Source organism: Aulonocara stuartgranti (genome assembly GCF_965226115.1).
Source record: "Aulonocara stuartgranti genome assembly, chromosome: 8".
NCBI lineage: Eukaryota > Metazoa > Chordata > Actinopteri > Cichliformes > Cichlidae > Aulonocara > Aulonocara stuartgranti.
Window position 1 is genome coordinate 1139235 of NC_138959.1, and position 16756 is coordinate 1155990.

General features: G+C 43.4%; 2 protein-coding genes across 2 annotated transcripts in view; both read left to right on the top strand.

The window, feature by feature from the left end:
- LOC309713057 (uncharacterized protein) overlaps nt 1–16756 on the top strand; it is a gene marked incomplete at both ends in the record, with an annotated part of 115407 nt that overhangs the window by 28122 nt on the left and 70529 nt on the right. The gene's annotated exons all lie outside the window — the stretch shown is intronic.
- The window catches only part of LOC309713041 (uncharacterized protein), a 26650-nt gene continuing 9894 nt past the window's right edge, over nt 1–16756 (top strand). The window contains exons 1-10 of the mRNA XM_082544382.1: nt 1–135; nt 5711–5890; nt 5978–6167; nt 7109–7300; nt 7457–7684; nt 10519–10660; nt 10734–10860; nt 10946–11084; nt 11411–11458; nt 11902–12095. Of these exons, the coding sequence (XP_082400508.1) occupies nt 131–135; nt 5711–5890; nt 5978–6167; nt 7109–7300; nt 7457–7684; nt 10519–10660; nt 10734–10860; nt 10946–11084; nt 11411–11458; nt 11902–12095 (1445 nt within the window). The 5' untranslated portion in view covers nt 1–130. The remainder of the gene's footprint in view (nt 136–5710; nt 5891–5977; nt 6168–7108; nt 7301–7456; nt 7685–10518; nt 10661–10733; nt 10861–10945; nt 11085–11410; nt 11459–11901; nt 12096–16756) is intronic.

Consider the following 16756-nt stretch of genomic DNA (forward strand, 5'->3'; position numbering starts at 1 on the left):
CAGAGAGGACCGTGAAGGCCTCACGTTAAGTTTCCGTTCTGTGACGGAGCGCACGGACCGGTCACTCGGTGCTCACGCTCTCCCTCATCCTCATCATCACTTTGCTCCCTCTGAGGAGGAAGAGGGCAACATGAGGTGAGTGTTTGAGACTTCCGATCAGTCTGATAATCGATCACTTATTGGAAAGTGAAGTCAGCTCAGGGCCTCCCTTTAACCTTTAACCCAGTCGATCTGGATCCAGGGTGTAATCAGATTACTGTGAAATCTGCAGAGAGCAGAGTAAAGCCCACGCAGGGGATTCTGTTCACCTGGGCGAAACGTTTCGTCATCCAGGTGACTTCTTCAGTCTTGTTTCCTCACCTGGATGACCGAGAATGCGTGAACCGCGGCGATGCGAAGTCACCGTCCGGCCCGCCGCACCTACGACGTTGCTTTTGTTTGCTTTTCTCCGTCTCTGTTTCAAATAGGCCGCAAGTCGGTTGTGAACATGTCTGTGATCGTTGTCTCTGTCAGTCAGTGTCACCAACTGTTTCTCAGTAAATGTGTAGCGACAACATTCACAGTACTCAAACCTGAAGTATTACTCTAGTAAAATGCGTCAAAGCTGCCAGGAGCAGAACGTGAGGCCACAGAGAGGAGAGGAAGAGGCTGCAGGCAGGGTGGAGGCGAGACCTGCTGTGATGGGTGGAGACGGTGAAGATGTTCAGATATAATGGCACGAGGCCGTCAAAGGGACAGCTCAGAGTCAGAGGTGGCGTAGTGAAGGAGGACATGCAGAGGAGGATGATGGGATAGAAGATGGAGGAAGATGATGTGCTCCAGAGACCGCGAAAGAAGAAGGTAGTAACACCGATAGTATGGTCACATTAACAGTTTTTAACAGTGAAGCTGTACTTCCAGAGGGTGGTGGTGACGTCCTCCTCCACGCGCTCATCTTTGGACAGTAATGCGATCAAAGCCGCTGTGCTCATCATACAGGTGATGCAGCGGCCTGCAGACTCACCTGAGTGTTGGTCTGAAGGTGCTACTCAGACACAAGGTAACAGATTTAAACACATACATGTAACTCAGTGTGTCTGATGTGTAATGTACACCTAGCTTCAGTGTCATATCACATGTGCGGCTTTCATTTTGAAGTATTATTTTACAACGTCATCTTGGGCCCCTCCCAGCTGTGGTGGGAGGGGCCGTGAGCTCAGGAGGAAGCCTGTGTGAGCTGCTGGCAGCTCGTTACCCATCCTCCTGCTGACAGAGAGGAGACTTTCCTTCTTGGGTCTGAGAGGGGACGGTCGTCCAGAAATTCTCATTTAAACCATGATAATAAATATTTTAGTTCTTTGTTAGAGTTGAGTTAAGCTTCCTGTAGCTCAAACATGCACAGGAAATGATGATGATGTCACTCCGAAATGACAACACAGGCACAGCTTCTTCAAGACGGGCGCTTCGCTGCATTTATTGAAAACTACAAACATAAAACACGAAGGCTTTATGGTAAATGGCCTGTATTTATATAGCGCTTTACTCGTCCCTAAGGACCCCAAAGCGCTTTACACATCCAGTCATCCACCCATTCACACACACATTCACACACTGGTGATGGCAGCTACATTGTAGCCACAGCCACCCTGGGGCGCACTGACAGAGGCGAGGCTGCCGGACACTGGCGCCACCGGGCCCTCTGACCACCACCAGTAGGCAACGGGTGAAGTGTCTTGCCCAAGGACACAATGAACCGGCAACCTTCCGATTACAAGGTGTACTCCCAACTCTTGAGCCACGATCGCCCCGCTTTAAGTGCTTCAGTCTATCAAAAGTAACACTTGTGCTTTAACAACCAGGCCCCCGCAGATAGCTCGCTGAACTCCTTAGCGTGATTATTAAACGTGGGCTCACAGCCTCTGTCATCACGCCCAAACCTCGCGATAATAGCGGTGTAACAAAACTTGTTCTTTGTGACAAGTTAAACACACCTTTACAATATTGTCCACAGAAATGTACAAGCAAGAACATTTTAACTGCTGGAACCATCTATTAAACTTCTTTATACATAAGCCATCTCTGTGACACTTACAGATGATGTCCTGAAGTCGTTAAGGACATACATGCTGCTGTCCAGACAAAGGTGTGAGATATTGGACATGGATGGTAAAGTGCTGTTGTTAGGGCTTCTGGTGTGGCGGTAGAGCAGTACGGTCGCATAAGTACAGAGCTCCCGCAAGCCAAGTAGATAAACTCCGCTAAAACACAAATTAAAGCGTGAGACAAAACAACTTTGGAAGATGAGCAGAGGGACAACAAAGCAAAGAATAAAAGAACTACGGACACCCAAGGTAAAGACATAAAACACCCGAACAACGAGGACAAGCTAGCACCCGAAGCTAATATGGCCGCGTTTCAAAACGGACTGGATTGTATTAGCAAACAAATTCAATCACTCCAAAATGAATTGAAATCAGACTTCATGACATTCGAAGAAGAAATTAAATGAGAAATGAGACACGAACTGTCTAAATTCAAAGAAGACATCGACCAGCAGTTTCAGAACATGACTACAGAACTTAAAGAACAAGAAGGGAAATTAGAAGCTGCGCTGACCCGCACGGAAGACGTGGAGCCACGAGGCCAATCAAACCCTGACAGAACTAATGACAGAACAAATCGATGGTGACCAAATTGGATGACTTGGACCTGCGATCCAGACGTAACAATCTGCGGATCTACGGGATACAAGAGGGAGCCGAATCTAAGGCAGAATCGCTGACCCAGTTTCTGGAAGTCTGGCTCAGGGAGGAGCTTAATATTAACATCAACCTCCAGATTCAACGCGCACACCGAGCGTTAACCTCAAAACCGGCAGCCGGTCTCCCCCCCGAGGTCAGTCGTTGTCAATTTCCAACAATTCACAACCAAAGAGATGGAAGTTAAACAGGCATGGGAAAAGAAAATAGTCACTCTGGACGGAAGCAGGGTTTATTTTGACCACGACTATTCGGCGAGAATGGTGCAAGAACGTAAAGCGTACGTGAATATCAAAAAGATATTAAAGAAAGAAGGCATCCGCTTCCAGACTCCTCTCAGCAAGATGCGAGTCCACTGGCCAAATGGAGTGAAAACGTGTGGCGAAGCAGAGGAGGCTGCTAACGACCTGCAAGCGAGAGGATACAACGTGGAAAACGGGATAAACAGCCGGGAGAGAGAGAGCACCGAGGGACAGGTTTCGTTAAAAACAGACAGGCACAAGATAATATCAGAAGGACACATCATACACCAAATACATAAAGACAAGATGCTGGCTGCGTTGATGAGTTTAGACACAGAAAAAGCCTTCGATCGAGTCAGCTGGGACTTCCTGTACCTAACCATGGCAAAGCTCGGGTTCACTACGAAATCAATCCAATGTATCAAATCTCTCTAAATGGTCAATGGCCTGTATTTATATAGCGCTTTTCTAGTCCCTAAGGACCCCAAAGCGCTTTACACATCCAGTCATCCACCCATTCACGCACACATTCACACACTGGTGATGGCAGCTACATTGTAGCCACAGCCACCCTGGGGCGCACTGACAGAGGCGAGGCTGCCGGACACTGGCGCCACCGGGCCCTCTGACCACCACCAGTAGGCAACGGGTGAAGTGTCTTGCCCAAGGACACAACGACCGAGACTGTCCAAGCCGGGGCTCGAACCGGCAACCTTCCGATTACAAGGCGAACGCCCAACTCTTGAGCCACGATCGCCCCTCTCTATGACAAACCGACTGCAAGAATAAACGTTAACGGCTCATTGACAAAGCCATTCCAGCTAGAGAGGAACTAGACAGGGTTGCTGTTTAAGTCCAACCTTATTTGCCTTGTATATTCAGCCATTGGCACAAATGATTAGACAAGACGCCCTAATAACAGGAATAGAAATCAATAGACAAGAGCATGTAATTAGTCTATTTGCTGATGACGTGTTGATAGCCCTCAAAAACCCCACAAACTCTTTTATGCAGCTCACAGAAATGTTAAGAAAATTTGTTACGCTTTCTGGCTACAAAGTAAATATACTTAAAACTCAAGTTCTGTTTAATTGTACACCAACTCAAAATCTTAAGGAATGGGAAATAAAGTGGGAGGCAAAAACCCTTAAATATTTAGGTATAAATATAACCAAAGACTATGACAAACTATATCAAAGTAACTATGGACATATAAATAACAGGATAAGGCAGGATATGGAAAGATGGAATACATATCCGTTAGGATTTAGTGACAGGATAAATGTGATAAAGATGAATATCTTACCACGATTGCTATATTTATTCCTCTCTCTTCCGGTAAGCATACCTCAAACCCAATTCTCAGAATGGGATAAGTATATATCTAGATTTGTCTGGGAAGGCAAGCGGCCAAGGGTACGATACACTACTTTACAGCTTACTAAGGAGAAAGGAGGAATGTCGCTTCCTAATTTAAAAGAATATTTTCGTGCTGCACAGATACGCCAGATAACATATTGGTGTAGTGATGATGACGGGGCTCGCTGGAAGGATGTGGAGCTCTCCACACTCAATGTCCCAATCCAAACAAACATGGGTATAAAAAAGACCCCTGAATACATAACTAAAGACCAAGAAAGGAACCCGATAGTATCCTTTACATTAAATGTATGGTATGATACAGTAAAGGAGTTGAGAAATGGCAAAGAGCTTGGTTTGCTAAAATGGATAGCCTTCGATGAAGAATTTAGACCAGGAAAATTGGATCTTGGTTTTAAAAATTGGAATGAAAAGGGAATCACAGCAATTTGTTTATTAATCAAAAAAGGAGAAATTAAAAGTTTTGAAGAATTAAAACTTAAAAAACAAGGATTTTTACAGATACTTACAGGTGAGCGATTACTTTAATAAAAACATAAAAATAAAGGAAGACAAAATCCATCCTATTATAAAAATAATTATACTGGCATATAAAAGTGTTATTCCAAGAATGTTTGATGGAATCGAGACAGGAATCAACTGTATATGTTAAAGTAAAATGGGAAAGAGAGCTGAGTGAAGAAATCACTGAGGTGTGGTATGAAACATGGAAAGAACATAAGAACACAGCTCAGTCATTAAAGTGGAGAGAATTCATCTGGAAAAATCAAATTTGCTACTTTATTACACCTAAGATTAAAAATAAACAAACCAATACACAACAACAATGTTGGAGGCTGCGTGGATGGGATGGATGGGATGAACCACACACACATTTTCTGTCTGTGACATATCAGGTTACATAATTCCCAGAACCTGCCTTGTTTTGTATCTTGGATACTTGGCAGGCACTGTAGATGTAAAGGATCGATACCTGGCTCAGATTCTCCTTTTGGCAGCAAAGAAGGCCATCACCAAAAACTGGCTTAAGACAGAAACACCAAGAAAGCAGCAGTGGTAGCAATGGAAGAGGACATTATGGAGATGGAGAACTGGGGACTGGGGAAAATAGTTAATGTACGTTTGTGACTCTCTGTTTTTCTGAACGTGTATTAAACAGGAGAGGTGTTGAAATAAAAAGTGCTGTTGTTAGGATGGTTGTTTCAGCTGTGATAAACTGACATGCTGTTTGGACACCATGGGAGGGTCCGGGCTCTCCAGGACGTCTGTGCTCTGTAATGACTCATTTTTAGACCATGTGTGAACATGAACACAGAGCTGAGAGGCTTTGTCTTTGTGACTCTCTTAAAGTGAAGGTAGCAGCGCTCTGCTCAGCAGGCTGCAGCAGCTGCAGTGTCACTTCACCTGGGATCTGAAGAAGGAGGACGTGGACCTGGAAAACCTGAGCACCCGACTGCAGGAGCACATAAAACTTCAGCTCGGGCAGCGCGGGGCAGTGACTCGGTCTTACAGCTATTTGGCTTATGTCAGGTACAGTTTCCTCAGCGGTGAGCAGTCTGATGACACGAGATCTGACAACTTACTTAACATCAGTTGTGATGACCTGTTGGTCTTCAGGTATCTTCAGGACCAACGAGAGGAAGCGCTGTCACTTCTAAACCAATCAGAGGAGACCATCAGGGAGAGTTATGGTGATGAGAGTGAGAGGCGGCTCATTGTGACATATGGAGACATGGCCTGGCTGAAATACCACACCGGAGACTACGCACAGTCACAGAGCTACTGCCAGAGAGTTGAGGACATCCTGGTATGTACAGCACCCGTCCATCCAGCCAGCCAGCCATCCTCCATTTCTGCTGCTTATTTCGTTTGGGTCGTAGGGGCAGCAATCTAAGACAACCTCCTCTAACTCATGTGGGGGGACACTGAGGTCTTTCCAGATATAATCCTTCCTGGGACCTCCTTCTAATAGAACTGATGCTACATCAGGAGGCCTTCAAAGGGTTTCCTGCTCAGATGCCTGAACTACCTTAACTGGCTTGTTTATAGTTAGGGCTGGACCAGGTGACCCTGAATCCTCCCTTAGTTATGCTGCAATAGGCTGCCAGGGATTCCCATGATGCATTGGGTGTTTCTTCTTCACTCACTATGTGTTAACAGACCTCTCTGCAGTGAATCACCCTTGTTATTAGTCTCTGTCTCTCTTCCTCAGCATGTCTTTATCCTGTCTTCCTTTTCTCACCCCACCCCTCTTCGGCTCTGCCGGAGGTTTCTTCTTGTTAAAAGGGAGTTTTTCCTTCCCACTGAGGTCTAGCAGGACAAGCACAGAGATGAGTCCACTGTCAGAGGCCATAAGAAGATCATTTGTAACCTTCACTAAAGCTGTTTCTGTGCTGTGCTGAGCTCTGAAACCTGACTGAAACTCTTCAAATAAACCTCTGCAGATGATCTGTTAGCTGTTTGACAACTACTCTTTCAAGGATGTTTGATATGAAAGGAAGGTTGGAGATTGGCCTATAATTAGCTAAGACTGCTGGGTCTAGAGATGCTTTTTGAGTAAAGGTTTAACATAGCTGATTATTAGAGATAGGTTGATCATATTTAAGATCGAAGCATTAATTAACGGCAGGACTTCTTTGAGCAGTTTTCACAATGAGATAAAGGGTCACTGAACTGTATGTATACCATCCAGCCCAAACATTATGAGCACACGCTGCTGAATCTCTGACACGTTCTTCTATATTACAGTCAAACCATCCCACTGGTTCCTCAACAAGGCTCCTTCCAGAGGTGTACGGAGAACAAGCCTGGACCTATCTTAAGTTTTCGAGGTCTTCTCTTTCCAAAGCCATCGACTGTTTCCGTAAAGCACTTGAGGTACAGACTCACGACAGTGAGTGGAACGCCGGCTACGCCATCGCCCTCTTTCGCACAGAACAGGTCAGTTTCATAGGAAGTATGAAGACTCAATGAATGGTAAATAGCAGAAAAGGAATCCGTCAGTTTAGTGTCAGCGTACGTTTCAGAAGACTCAGTAATGACAGTTTAAAAGAAGAACATTTCAACAGGGTACATTAATGGGTTTCTTATCTGCAGAGGACTTTGGAAAACTTAAAGAAAGGTGAAGAGTCCCCGGCCATCACACAGCTTCGCTTGGCCCTGGAGATCAACCCTGATGATGCAGTCCTGCAGTCCATGCTGGCTGTGAAGCTGGGGGCCTATAAGGAATACCAAGAAGCTGAGGAACTGTTGAATAAAGCACTGAAAACTGATCCTGATAATCCTCATGTCAACCGCTATATAGGAAAACACTTTCGTAATCAGGTAGGTCTGAGTGGAGACTCATCTGTCAAAGACATCCACCATGCAGGGTCGGTCTTGGGCTCAGTTGAAAGTATTGTGTTGCTATAAAAAGCAGCCAGAGACAGATCATCATAACTGTTTCATACAGAGAAATTACAAAGAAAGTCGAGGTCCTTCTGTTCCAGGGCAGAGGCGGAGCCAGGCATTTTATACACCCGGGGCTTAGCCCTAAAGGGTGGTATGCATGTGCGAGGGGGGGTTTAGAAATGACTGAAAGATTTATTAGGCTGTGTTTTCAGTTTGGTTCAAAAAAGAATGACTTCATATAGGAAAAAATATATATCACATGTGCAGGGAAAACAAACCAGGGCTGTATCAAGACACGAGGACTAAACCCCGATTCAGCCAGACCCAGAACTGATCCGGAATTAAAACAGGACTACAACAGTTCAAAATCAGGACTACTGAGGACTTAACCAAAACAGAATCAGAACTAGATGATAGTAGCACTAAAAATCATCACAGACCTGCACTACACTTGTTTTTAATTCTACCAAAGTCCACTGTTTAGATTCAGAAACGTTTATATAATTATTCAGCCTCGTTGTGCAAACAAGCTGCAAAACTTAATAAATATAGAATTTGAAAAATAACAAATGGTATCTAAAAAGTTACACTCGGTACTGGATACATGTTCCGATGAGTTTTGGCAAACAACCATGTGACTAACAGGTGACTCACCTGCTCTTGTTCCCTCTCTCTCTCTCTGTTCCTAAATTTCTTAACTTTAAGAGTAAAGAGAGAAACTGTCTGTATTTCTTAATTGTAAATGGCACCAAATTGTATTCAAACTGAGCCACACTTATGGAGCTCCACAGTTCTGTTCCTGGTGTTTTGTTGACATCTCTTGATGTTCCCATGTCACAGAAACAGCCTCTGTGTTTTGTCTTATATGCATCCACAGCCGTGCCACCAGTTTACTCACATGGACTCTACGAACCAATCAGAAGCTTCTTCAGCTCAGAATGGAATCGTCTGCAGTTTCTTATTAATTAACAAACTTAGTGTATATGTACTCCTAAATTTGATCAAAGTGATAAAAATAGAAGCTCTGTCTCTCTTTATTCTGACATTTAACTCATTCAAAATATATTTCAATATTTATTTATACAAAACAAAACAAGTTTACTCTAAATTGATGTTGTACAGTAAAATAATGTTTTTATGTTTTCTCCCTAAAGTGTAAATATCTGGTTTCAACTGTGAATATATTGCTGTGTGTTGAAGTTCCTCTTGTTTTGCATAGAAATATACTGAACAACATCCAAAGCATAATATATAAAATAACATCTGAGTTTTTTCTTTGAAAGAAGCTCCTCATGTCCATTCTTGTTCATCAGTGCATGACTGAAACCGGTTTAGAGAGTTTGTTTAGCTGTGGAGGGAAACAACTGAAAATATGAAATAAACACATGTGAGCTGAGACTCTGTAAAGAAGCAGCGTTGTTGTTGTTCGGCTTTTCATTTCACCATTTGTTGATTCACTCGAACAGCAAGTAACGTAATATGGGTCAAGTCTGATATCTTTCGTGATTCACCGTCATATTTATATTATTTGTACAGTACGAATGATTTGCTTTGGTACCTGCTCAAACTTAAGCTCTCCTCTGGTCTCTAGTGATGGGTCGGTCGCGAACGAAACGGCTCTTAGAGCCGGGTCTTTGACGTGAACGACGCGAGCCGTTTTTTTCTTTCTCTCACCCTCTCTCTCACTCCTTGTGTTTTGCGCTGAGCAGAGGGGGGAGGGGCGATAGTTACACTCAGTAGCACAGGAACAGAGCGGGAGGGAGAGAGAGAGCAGGGACAGCATCGTCACATTAGAAAGGTATAGTAATCATCCACAACTATTTTCAGTTGCAGATGATAAAGGTTTCAGAAAGTTTATTCATGCAGGTCCATATGACAGAGAATATGCATGTTCTTTCTGTTTTCATATTTTAATTTATATTTAATTGTGTTGTGGTTTGCAGTGTTTGTGTTGTTTCACTTTAAATTTGTTTAAAAGGAAAAAGCTGAAAATTTAAATAGTTAAAAGTTGAAATGTACATATTATTTATTACATTTTATGTGGAGTGAATAAATAAAAGTATATTTATATTTACGGTGGCCCCTAGAGACAAAACACGTACAAACGCAACAGAAGTGCTCCAGGATGCTAGGGGGCAGTGTTGAGCTTTTGTTATCTTGTGGCTACACAAGCCAGCAAGTACCAACAACCAGATCTGGTGTGTGGTAATAACAGGTAAATGAACTTTTTCTTTAATTATTTGAATATATATGAGTGCCTGTGTATAAATACACAAACAATACACACATGCTTTCAATTGTGTAATTTAAGTGATCTAGGCTCTGTTTGGAAGTTCAGTTCATGCTAGGAATGTGTTTTGGAGTTTGGAGTTACGTGTTTTGTCTCTAGGAGCCACCGTATATATTTATATATAAACATATATACGGTAAATAAAACCACGGGTTTTTTTACATTCGTAATTTCTTTTGTGCATAATTTTATATTGTTGTTGATTGTGTGTAGTTATTGTTTTATACAGTTGTCAGTCAGGCATCTAACTGAAAAAAATTACACTTGAAAAGATCCCGGGCTTCTGAAAAAACAACTTAAGCCGAGTAAGCCACGCCCCTCTAAAGTTTCATTTTACCATATTCTTATTTGACTGGGAGGTTATCCTGTGTCTGTTTAATTCACTGAATCTTCTCCTCTGAGCCAGGTCTCAAAGGCTGTGGTTGCCTTTAGATGCTGCGGTGATCCTGTGAGTTTCACCTCCTTCACTGTGTTTCAGAATCGACTGGATGAGTCTATTGATATGTTGGAGCGAGCACTGAAGCGGGCCGATCAATCCCCTTTCATCCACCACCAGCTGGCTCTGTGCTACAAGATGAAGAAAATTGCAGAGCAGAGCCGCCGGCCCAACAGCGACCAGAGTAACAAACAGCATGTCTCCAGTCCAGTTCAATAAACGCAGCTCAAATCTAACCCTGATTTCTTGCCCCACAGGAGCGGTGCGGTACTGGAGGCGTCGTTGTATCCATCACCTTAAAGTTGCTGTGGAGATAAGGCCGTCCTTTGTCCTGGCATTGACTGATCTGGCACAGCTGTATGCAGAGCAAAGGGATTTGAGCAGGTACTGGTCTGTGCAAAGCTGCAGTGCAGTCGCTCTTTTGTTTTTGGCTCTAAATTCATCATCATCATCGTTTCTGGTTCCTCAGGGCTGAGGAGATTTTCCAGCAGTGCTTGAAGCTAGCAGAGTCGGAGAAAAGCCTTTTTCAGACTGTCCATCAGCGCTACGGTGACTTTTTCTTCTTTAACAAAAAAACCGAGGCTGAAGCCATCGCCCACTACACTCAGGTGAGTTGGGTGTAGTTTCCCAGACTCTTGGTGATGTGCAGCTGGCTTACTGGAGGCCGGAGCACTGTTCCAACACTCCACTGAACTGTAGCATCAGCCTGTTAATGTCAGATTTATTTTACATTTCCACCACAGCTGAAAGGAGCTGTCATAGACTCTCAGGTCATGGCTTCACACTTCGTTATGCTGTGTGCTTTAATACCCACGAGCAGCTGGAGGTCCACCTAATACAGTGGTTCCCAAACGTTTCTTGCTAGGGCCCCTTTGTTTACAAGAAAAATGAAGTCGGTTTGATTTATCTCGGTGTCTTCTTATTTCCTCTTCAGGCTCTGCTGTTACCACCCTGCAAGTATGAGTGGAGACAGTGCGCTAAGGTGAGCACAGGTCACGAGTCGTCTGGTGTTGGGGGATCAGAGGGTTTAGGCCAGGTCAGATCTGGTGAGAGCCTGGTGTGACTGAAGACTGAGGTCGAAAAGCCAGTGTGAAACATCACCACAGTTCACATGGTTTCTGCTGGAGGGCTGCTGGGTATTGCAAACATCTTCCACCAGTTACCTGGAAGAGAAGGAGAAACTCAGCCACAGCAGAAGAAAACTGGCTTTGTGGAAACTTCTAATATTTTTCAGCTGAGAAGAAGAAGCAGAAGAACGAGAAGAAGGTGGAGCCCTGCTGTTTCCCAACATGGAGGTCACAGAGTCCAGGTCACAGGGTGCAGGTTACAGGGTGCAGGTCACAGAGAGACACTGAATGTAGTAGTCACTTACTTTAAATACACAGAAATCCATCTTTCTTTGTTCCTCCATGTTTTTTCTTGCAGAGACTGAAGCAGATCGCTGACAGACGTCTGACAAAGACGCGGCGTGATGGTCAGGCGCTCGCTCTGCTGGGTCTGGTGGCCAGAGCTGAGGGCGACAGGAAGAAGGCTGCTGAGTTTTATGAGGAAGCTCTGAACTGTGATGAGGACAATGAAGAGTACCTGTGTGCTGTGTGCGAGCTGCGCCTGGAGCTGCAGTGAAAGCGCTGATGCTGAGTTAGAGCTGCAGGCTCAGGACCGCCGTGGCTGCTCCTGGCTCATTAAATGCTGATTTTTCCCTCATGTCTCTGTGTCTTTGAAAGCAGCTTTCTCACATTTATGTTTGTGTGATGATGAAGAGAAACGAAAGCTAAGCAGACTGTGGTGCATTCAGGTGTTGTAGGAAAAAAACGATCTTCAAAGCACAACCCAGACCTCAGTCATAGACAGGAAGTGTCTGCAGGCCTCAGGACCTTGATGGGTTAAATGTTGAATTTCTTTGGTGACCTCACAGCTGAAAGAAAAACCTGCTGTGTTGCTGTTTGCTTCACTATGATGAATTATCCTGCCATTGTCCTGTCAGAGGTGATACTGAACGCACCATTATTTCTTTCATATTGCTGCAAACTGCTGCACATCCAGTACGCTTTGTGCCAACGTGTCTGAGCCTTAATAACTAAAATGAGGTGAGTGTTTTTGTCTTTATTTCAAGATTCACTCACGATATCCAACACAGAGAGAAAACTCCTCAGACTCAGGAAATAATAATACATAGATATGAGGGTTTGCATGCACACAAATGTGTGGAACTGTATTATTCACAAATGATTTAAATGCAGAAAAATGCATTTAAACGACAAGCAGAGGTGTCAGTGAGAAGTTCCCAGGCTGGAACATCAGTGTGGGTGTGGTAGGCATGCCCAGATATGACCGCTTCTTGCTGCAGCTTGCTCGGCTCGTAAATCATCAGGACGTTTTGATGTTCCAACTGTCAGAATCCTCAAAACACTTTTTTTGAGATTTAAAAAACTTAGGAACCAGTTTTATTTGCTGTCTGTCGTTGTACTGCTCAGCCAAGACATAACACTACAGCTCAATACTAACCACATGCACCAGTAATTACTTCCTCCAAACCATCAGTGTGTCTTGTGACTGCAGGCAGGAAAAGGACCCAAGTGCAAACTCACAGAAATGGAACTTACCCCTGTGATTCCCTTTGTGTCACATTTGATACAGGAGCTTCTGAAACCTCCGTCTCTCTCAATTTAGAAAACATTTTTAGAATATTGTCAGGAAGTAGGTTGTTTATTGCTTTATACATAATTTGTGCCGTGAAAAAATGAACCAGATCTGTGAATTTTAGTGTTTTTGATTTTAAGAACAGTGGATTTGTATGATCTCTGTAACTGGTGTTATGGATTATCCTCATGGCCCTTTTTTGTAATATAAAGATTGATGATAGCGAACATTTGTTGCCCCAAACCTCTGCACAGCAATGCAAATACGGTGCGATCGGTGAACAGTAGAGACTGTGGAGTGATCTGTGGCCCAGAGTGGTTTTTACTTTACTCAAAATTTAAATACTGCTTGAAATGCTGTTCTTTAAATTATTTATATGAGACTTAATTTATCATCTATTATCACACCAAGAAACTTTTGTTCAAGAACTCTTTCAGTTTCCACACCATCTACATGAATCTGCACTTGTGTGTTTCCCAAATAAGGCGATTTTAGTTTTACTTAGATTTGTTTGTTTGTTACTCGTGTCCAGCAGCTCCTTTAGATTCCCCCCAAAACAAAAAATATTTGTGTCGTCTGCAAATAATACTAATTTTAATATATCAGATACCTTACAAATATAATTTATATAAACAGTAAATCATTTAATACCCAGTACAGAGCCTTGTGGAACACCACATGCAAAATCCAAGCATGAGGAGAAATATTCACCCAGCTTCTGTTTCCTGTCACTAATTTGTCACCCAGTGCATTACAACCCGCCTGACCCCGTACCGTTCCAGGTTATTAATTAATATGTGATGATTGATGTGGGGAATGAGGACCCAAATGCAGGACTCTTGCAATGAAGCAGTGTCTTTATTTACAGTGTAAATAAAGTTAAACCGCAACAATAAATCCCCGTGCGCTGTCTGACTCCTGTGCAGTGTTTTCTCCCAGTGTCTGTGCTCCAAAACTCTGCTTCCCAGTATTGTCCCAGGTTCTTTTATTCTTCAGGCCGGACAGAGAAGACGCAGAGTGAGAGTGGCCAGAGTATTTATAATCATTTTATTCAATCATTACCTTCCAGAAGGGAGATGTGCACGGTGCTAAGCATCTGCAGATCTGAAGCATTACAGGCCAGATGTGTATAATATAGTCTGCTCCCTCCTCCCCTACCAAACCGTCACTTTATCAATTTTAATTCAACATGTCCGCTACGTAGCTGCAAAAACATCTGCACAACTACACTCGTGTCTAGTTTTTACAACCCAAAGGTCATTTCCTGTTGTTCTCTTTTACCAGGACAAACGTGGGCGATGGTCTCTGCAACTCTGCACAAAGCTTCCTGTTCTGCACAGTTTTCAGTCTTGCTAAACAATCTAATGACCTTTATAACTCAAAGGTGGCCTTTAATATACTGGTCTGTTATTAAATGCATAAAACAAAATGCACAGCAAATAAGCGCTAGAAAACGTATTTTCCTAACACTAGTGTCCGTGCTCGCTGCCCTCTCGTCTCCACACTCCCGCAGGAAGAACAGAGACAGACGTTAATACTCCCCCCCCCACATACACACACACACACACACACACACACACACACACACACACACACATGATTTTTACTGTTGGACTTGTCAGCAGCTTTTGACACGGTTGACCACGACATCCTGTTATCACGGCTAGAATCGCATGCTGGCCTAAAAGGATCTGCCCTTCAGTGGTTTCGCTCCTACTTGACAGAAAGGTTCTTTTATGTCAATATGGGCCCCCACAACTCCAAAATAGCGCCTCTTAAATACGGTGTACCTCAAGGCTCTATTTTGGGTCCCGCCCTCTTCGCACTCTATTTGCTGCCATTGGGCTCCATCTTCTCACGGTACAGCATTTCATTTCATTGCTTTGCGGATGATCTACAGATTTATCTACCTTTAAAATCAGGATCAGATCAACCGCAGCTCTTATTACGCTGCCTTGACGACGTTAAACAGTGGTTATCATTAAATTTTTTACAGCTAAACGAAAACAAAACTGAGGTTGTCATTTTTGGCAATTTCAATCATATCGACAGCACGTTGGGTACCCTCTCCTCGTATTGTAAAACACATGTAAAAAACCTCGGAGTTTACATTGATGGTTCTTTTAAATTGAATAAGCAGGTGAGTGCAGTAGTTCAGTCCTGTTTTTTTCAGCTAAGACAGCTAGCCAGGATAAAGCCATACCTTCCGGCTGACGTCTTCGAGCGTATCATCCACCTTTTTCTTACTTGCAGATTGGACTACTGCAATTCATTGTATTATGGCCTAGATCAGGCCACCATCCATCGCCTTCAGATGGTTCAAAATGCTGCTGCTCGCCTGCTAACCGGTACCAAACGGAGAGAGCATATAACCCCAATTTTAGCCTCTTTACACTGGCTCCCTGTCCCCTACAGGATCCAATTAAACTCTTACTTTTTGTTTTTAAGTCACTCAACGCCCGAGCCCCCCCCTACTTGTCAGAGCTCCTCTCTGCCTATGCTCCAGGAAAACCCACGAGATCTAGTTCAAAACTATTGTTGTCCATTCCACGGACTAACCTCAAATCTCGTGGTGATAGATCCTTCTCTGTGGCAGGTCCCAGACTTTGGAATAGTCTCCCCTTTAATATTAGATCTGCTCAAACTCTTGAGCAATTTAAATCTTTACTAAAGACACACTTTTACGCTCTGGCTTTTAACACATCATGACCCAAGCATTTTGGATTTATCTGAATTAGTTAGTATTGTTTCAATTCTTCTATTCTATTGTTTCTATTGTTATTATTGTATTACACTGTAGTTTTTAATTTTATTGTTATTGTTAAGCACTTTGTGCAGCATCGGCTGTTGGAAATGTGCTATATAAATAAATCTGACCTTGACCTTGACCTTGACACACACACACATTAAGGATTGTACATTAACATAAAACTTGTCGGAACCACACTGAGTCTCACCGGAGAAACACACACATGGAGAGAGAGAGTGCACAGTATGCAAACAGCCATCATAATTCATCATACAATGAGAACAGGACAAATCAACAACTGACAATGACTGATTAATATTAAAACCTGTAACATAATGTTTGCAGTTTAGTCTGTTACTGTTGCTATTTTTACCATTTCTTCTTGGAGCAACTGTAACACATAATTTCGTTAGGGATTAATAAAGTATTCTGATTGTTTCAGGATGAGCTGCCATCATCCAATCGCACATCTGCTTACCTGCATCTTTTGTTTCTCCTCCTCTTCTTTTCTCTTTTTTCTAAACTGAGCACCTGATGGCTTTGAACTTTTCTTGTCCATCTTCCATTGGTTTTAATTTTGCACTCCAGTATGAACACCCATCCTGAGGGAAGTGGGGACTGGATGTCACATGGCTAAAACCCCAGAGGTTTGTGGTCTGTTTCAATGTGGAATGTTTTCCCAATTAGGAACTCTGCAAACCTCTCACAGGCCCAAGTTGAAGTGAGGGCCTCTTTCTCAATGTGAGCATATCGCTGCTCTGTTGCGCTGAGAGCTCTTGAAGTGTATGCTACTGGTTTCCACCCTAAATCGGCGTGCCGCTGGAGAAGCACTGCTCCCAAGCCATACGAAGATGAGTCAGCTGATACGCACGTTTCAGCACTTGGATCATA